The sequence below is a fragment of the Hypanus sabinus genome, chromosome 10 (genome assembly GCF_030144855.1).
Source record: "Hypanus sabinus isolate sHypSab1 chromosome 10, sHypSab1.hap1, whole genome shotgun sequence".
Lineage (NCBI taxonomy): Eukaryota > Metazoa > Chordata > Chondrichthyes > Myliobatiformes > Dasyatidae > Hypanus > Hypanus sabinus.
The window spans coordinates 61530570-61536957 of NC_082715.1; the positions used below are offsets into that span (position 1 = coordinate 61530570).

Below are 6388 nucleotides of genomic sequence, written 5' to 3' on the forward strand. Positions count from 1 at the left end.
TTAAGTAAAATATGAATAGAATCTCTATGAATAGAAGCATATTATTTGCATCTACAAAATTGAGCCTTAATTTTTCAAAACCTTATCAAGTCATTTAAAAATTTTCCAGGGAAATGAAACTATGCCTGTTCAGTCCTGAATATTGTAATTCCTAGTCAAATTGATACACACATGGTTTTAGGTTACTGATAATGAAAGCTTGCATCAGGTGAAGTTAAAAACTATTTCGCACTTCACACTTCAAAACAAAATTCGCTCAACTTGAATAGCAAATATTATAAGTAACACACTATTTTGTAGGGAATTGCACACTATAGTTCTTTTGCAATTATTCTATAGGCAAGTTTAAGAAAAATTGTGTCACACAATGTTAATTCTGTTGTTTTGATTTTTCTGGTAATACCAAATTGACATGATCTCAATTGAGCCAATTTGAAACTCCATTAGTATTGCATGACCTTCCTACACTGTATATGCCTCTTTATAACACAGCGGGCACTTTTTAGCATTTCGAACACCAATATTAGTACCAAATTCCCTAGCCTGATTTTCTATTATAGCCATAGATAAAAAAGAAAATATTACTACACAGTTCTTTAGCAGGCCTCTTTTGATCTGATGGAATTTTTTTAGAAGCTCCCCAAGCAAGAATTGGCACTTTTAAATTAGAAAATTTTCCCAAGGCTACCAGAGGAGGAATTGTAATCATTACCAAATAGGCAATGAAGTACTGGTCAAATGGATATATTCTAAAAGGATAAAGAATTGTGAACTGAATATGCAGTGGTGGTGGGGGTGTGGTTAGTGGAATTTCACATCAATGTAACCTCAACATGATGGTTATGAAGTGGTGTAACTATCACATCTGACCAAAATTACAGTTCAAGAGATCCAACCAATGTAAGAAATTTAGTATCCTTTGCATTTTGATGACTGAAATATTTATATGAAAGTGACTAGTTTATGGTTAACTCCACAGCAGTTACAAACAAGGTCCAGAAAATACAATCCTTCTTAAGTCAGTATTATAAAGCAAAGCTCGGCATAGAAAGGATCACAAAGTTTTTGATGGTCTCCTCCTTTCTTGACTAAATTAGGAATCAGGCCCAGAAAGCAGAATAAATTTTGTTATTAAAGAAAAATACATCTACTTAAACAGTGGAGAATTTGTAATGGAAATTTACTTTATTGGAAACCAATGCTGGTGCAGCGAGTACCAACATTCAATTTTGCTTGAGGAAAAAAATGGAAGGATTTACTGTTTCAATTTCAATAAGTGTAACTCACATTGAATTAATCAAATTGCAGCTTATAGTTGGTACAATTTTGAATATTATGCTGATCTCACGAAAGCTGTTTCTGCATGATTCCATTCACACCCATTGAGCAGAACATCCTTGCAGAACAATGGGTGTTTCTCACTTAAATGATATTCTTGTATTCTGGTTGTCTAGTTAGTATCAGCTTGCATTAGATGCAGTTCATGCTGAAGATGGCATAAAGAACCAACTTCCAGAATTAGATTTGAAACGTCATTGTTAGACAAAGAAACTTCAAGCACCAAGGTAGGGTTGATAAATGTAAGAAACAAACACTGCAAATTGGAGTATGGACTTGACCGAGTCACTCACAGGCAGAGAAATTGTCAATCCACAAGAGCCCAGATACTCAATTAAGTAATATGACAATTGACTGAAAAGCTGATTATTAACTTTATAAATCTTCTGTTATTCACAGGGGGTGGGGTGGGGGGGGGGGGTGTAATTTGATCAATCTTTTGTCTGGGTTGGAAAATAATGTTTAAGAGAATGCTGGTGAAGAAGATTATAGTGGAGTCAGCCTCAGTCATTCTATCATTGATTTGCTTTCCTCACTTTTACTTAATTTTAATGATGGAATTAAAAAGCTAAAATACTTTTATGGTATTGGTCAGAAGTATATGTTGGGTGTCACTTCACACCACAAGTTTGTGACATTTATGTTGAGAACACAAACCTCTGCTGAAACGTCTTTGAAATAACCACACCATCCGAGTATTTGCTTTGGAAAAAAAAGTCAGATCCCAGATCACTAAATCACAAAGCTCAAGCTGAGTAGCTTCAACACTGAAAATCAGTTCACCTCGAGTATAAACCTTAAATAATGTCTAAACTGGGTTGACCAGATCACCATCCACTGGGCCAAATATAGCCCCTCAAATCCAAGTAAATCAATTTACTTTTAGCTTATTAGATTTACATTTGTTAAGTCTATTAAACATTTTCTGGGACATGAGACTGCCAGATGTCTGTGCTGTCATTGAGAAGTCCCAAATTGTTTCCACAAATTGAAATGGACACAAACTAAAAAGAAAGTTGATTTAATCATTACTCATGTGTAATTTGTTCCCAAGCTATAAACCTAAAAGGGGTCTGAAACTAGTATGGAATATTTTCTGAGAATTGATTGTGAATCAGCATTTAAAATGCCCATTTTTTTCATCCTGGCTTGCTTTTTTTAACCCCTCCCCTTTCATCCCTCCATCACTTTGGCCAGGACTGTTCTCAGCATCTTGGACTGCCACCTGAGGTCTGATGAGCTCTTCAAACTGCAGCTGTGATTCGTCGCTACCCTGCCCGGTGACTTGCCAGCGAAGAGTGAGAGATTTGCAGACTTTTTTTAAAATATAGATACCAGCAGACAGGGAAAACGAAACAAGGCAACGCCGCGTTTATTTTGAGCCGCCAGCAAATTAGTCGTCAGCCTTACAATACTGCGGGCTTTAAGTGCTATTGATTTGAAACATCTAATTGAAGTATCTCGGAGACGTGTCATATATAATCTGAATCGACAGGCCAATTTAATAGGTACACGCTAGTCATACTTTTTTACCTTGCAGTTTGTGATGAGCAACAGCAAACGAAACCCATAGGAGGACCTGGACTACTGAATGTAGTATTGGATCAAGAATGTGGATGTTAATCTCCCTCGATACCGGGTCTCAGAAATCCAGTGAAGATTTAAGGTCACGCGACACAGCCAGTCTATTTTATAAGGGTTTAACGTGCTGATTTTCATCATGCTACTAAGTTGTTAAAACACCTCGGGAAAGTGTGCGGCGCCGAGTACTTTTGCCGTCTGGTCTGTTCCGCTATAAGGACATTCAATAAAGAGCCGTGACTTAAACAGGGCTGAGGTTTCTGTTTAAAATGAATGTACCCGTTTAAAAAAAAATAAACAAAAGCACAAATGATGACATTTTGCTGCAATAAATTAACACGTTTAGTTAGTAATGCCAGATTTATTGCCATCTTTTCCATGGGCGGAGGTTGCACAAGCAGGACTCCCTGCTCCCTCCTCCCAAAACCCTGCAGGTTTTTAAGTGAGTGGATAGGCTTAAACATTCCATTTAAATGCATGGCAATTTCTCTGTTACTATCAGTTCCAGCTGATTTCTTTATTTTACCCCCCTCCTCCCAGATACAGACTCTTAGCATCAAGACAGGCAATGATTACAGTGCACACGTCTGTTTTAGTTCATAAGTTTGCGACAAAATAATGTGCAGATGATCTGTAGTTCATATTGCACAGAAATGAATTAAAATTTCACATGTGCCGTGTTAAAAATTCTCCAGTTTCACACCTGTCATCGGGACTTATCCCACATTAAACAGCGTATGATTACACAAGATTCCTACAGTATAATATACAGTACATGTAGTCTCACTAAAACAATTCAGTTTCTATCTCACGTCGTTTCAATAAATTTTCCTCTTACCTACAAATATTCAACAAATCTAAATCTACAACTGTACAAAAGACTGCGCACTTGCAGATTTAAAATCACAAGGCATTGATGTAAGGATTTCGTTCTCCCAAAAAAGTTTTTGAATCCTTAAAGCAGGACTGTACCAACGTTCGCATGCTAAACGGGGAGAGGGGAAAATAAAGAGAAAAAAATAAAATAAAGGAAGTGCCAGAAATTCTCACTGGACAATCACAGCGAGCAGGTTCCCTTTAGCTGTAGAAAAATACAAGTGAAAATATTTAGTATTCTTTTTCTTAGTTTTAAAAAGTCTTGAGGTCTGCATGTATAAAAAAATCTATATTCTGAGGTCTATACTGCCTGTGTTAAGTGATAAAAGGAGGTATTGAGGGAACAAAAATAATAGAGCATAAACAGTCTTATTGGCATATACAACGCACGGATAAAACAGTACAACGCATCAAATTAACGTCAGCATCTTGGCTTAAGACAAACTGTTCATGTACAAGCCTGGATTTCTCTCCTCTTGTTCATTAACTCTGCAGAAGTGTTCACAGCTCTAACTCTCAAGTTCTCTCGGGTAGTGGTCCCTTTAAGTGGAGGATTTGGAAAACGGATAAAGGTTTGCCGCCAAAAGGGTTGTGCACAAGTCCAGCCCACGATTTCCCATCAGTTTTGTGTTTTTTTGTGTATCTTTTCCACATCGTTTTTTTAAATATTTCCAATCACGACGTTTGTACGTTTTCCACTGGTTTTGTGCCACATCCACCCTCCCACCCACACACGGGAAGAAAAGGATCCCACGAACAGCAGATCGGACCTGGCCAGTCTTATTACGGTGGCATTTCTGTTAATACAAAACAATCGAGTCTTTCTTTTTTAAAAAACGGAAAACAAAATCAAAATTCAAAAGAAAAATCAGTACGTAAAGACGAGATCGGAGAAGTTAGCCTCCAGCCAGTCACCGGCGATCATTTCGCTGAGCTCGGGGGTGCAATAGTCCGGGAATTCAAAGTGTGACCCTGAGCTGCCTTCGCTGTACGAGTCCAAGTCCTTATCCACCAGCGACAGGCTGAGGTTCCCTGAGCTGAACGGCTCCAAGCTGCTGCCGTTACTGCCGGCGGGAGGCGAGTAGTTCATGCTGAAGTCTCCCAGTAAATCGTCCGTCCCTTCCTCGCCCGAGCTGCAGGAACCCGAGCGGCTGGAGCCGGGTGAGCTTGCCCTAGGCTGGGCGCACCTCCTGCTACCTTGTTTTGTGTCTGACGACTCGGCTCGACCGTTGCCCCTGCCCGACGGGCAGCCGCAGCCAGCGGCCAGTTCCTCGTACATGCTGGCCCCTTCCAGTGACTCGGCCGCCGAGCCCAGTGTCGGGCTGGCCGGCACGGCGGCCACGCTGGCCCGCCTGGGGCTCGGCTCCTCTCCTCCTCCGCCTCCATGCAGCCTGCCCTGCAGAGCGTCCTGACTGCCCCTGCCGAAGACGCTTCTCACCGTCTTGTTACCCTTCAGGTTGCCGAAGACGAAGTCCTCGCACGGCTGCTCGCCACATGACTTACCCTGAGAGAAGGAGGAGGATCTGTGAGGTTTGATTTTGCCGCCAGCGTTGCATTTCTTCGCAGAGTGCTTGGCGCTCTTGTTCTGAGTCTTGTCGGGCGAGAGGTTGTGCTGATGCTGTCTACCCGCCTCGGTTTTGGGCTTCTTGCGGGGTCGGTACTTGTAATCGGGGTAATCAGCCATGTGCTTGAGCCGCAACCTCTCTGCCTCCCGAATGAACGGAATCTTCTCACCGTCCTTTAGCATCTTCCAGCGCTTGCCCAGCCGCTTGGAGATCTCGGCGTTGTGCATGTCAGGACTTTGCTCCATGATCTTTCGCCTTTCGATCTTCGACCACACCATGAAGGCGTTCATCGGACGCTTAATGTGGCCACTCGCCGTCTTGCACCAGTCCGGGTCCCGCTCGTCCGTCCCGTCGCAAGTCGCCGAGGGGCTACAGGCAATAAACTCATTCTCCTCGCTATCCGTGGCTTCCCGGGACAAACTGCTTTCCGTCTCAATCACTGCAGTTTGCTGAACCATCTTTCCCCCTCTCTCCTTGCTCACTCGCTGCCCGGTTAAAATGACCAGCGCTCCAGAAACGTAGAATTACTCAGACGCTGCCCTCGCCTTCCTCTCGGCAACTTTGTAGCACATCCACACGCTCTCTCCCCACACGGCTTTTTCCAAAGTTGTTGCAGCTTCTCAACTAGTTATTAGGTTTTCATATAGGGTACGTCACCTCTTAAAGATCCAATGGTTTTGCAGACCCTCCCCTGAAAGGAGGAGAGGAGAGGGGGGAAGAGAGAGAAAGAGGGAAAAATCAGTGGTTTTAACCCTTCACTCTCTTGCACGCTGTGCACCTTGGCCGTGCGACCCGCGTTACCCAGAGACTTGAATAATTTTGATTCTTGTAGCTTGTCTTCTGTTACAGGTGAACCATTTAAAGCATATTCCCCGCCCTCCACCGTCCCCACCCCACCCCGCCACACCTCTTTCGCATACTCCAGTGATCTCGGCGGGCTTCTTAGACGATCGCTACTTCAACGGGGCTCAGTGCCCCGAATCGACTGGAGGTGGCGCCTCGACACTGCTCACTCCAACCCGGCGGCC

General features: G+C 42.7%; 1 protein-coding gene across 1 annotated transcript; it reads right to left on the bottom strand.

Moving 5' to 3' along the window:
• Positions 1-2398: 2398 nt before the first annotated feature.
• LOC132400703 (transcription factor SOX-11-like) lies at positions 2399-6171 on the bottom strand. The gene has a single exon (XM_059981955.1). The coding sequence runs from the start codon at positions 5816-5818 to the stop codon at positions 4664-4666; it is 1155 nt and encodes a 384-aa protein (XP_059837938.1). The 5' UTR covers positions 5819-6171; the 3' UTR covers positions 2399-4663.
• Between the last annotated feature and the right edge of the window lie 217 nt (positions 6172-6388).

What these genes read in the sequence shown, in the direction of transcription:
- LOC132400703 (XM_059981955.1), bottom strand. Translation starts at nt 5,818, where the DNA reads ATGGTTCAGCAAACTGCAGTGATTGAGACGGAAAGCAGTTTGTCCCGG.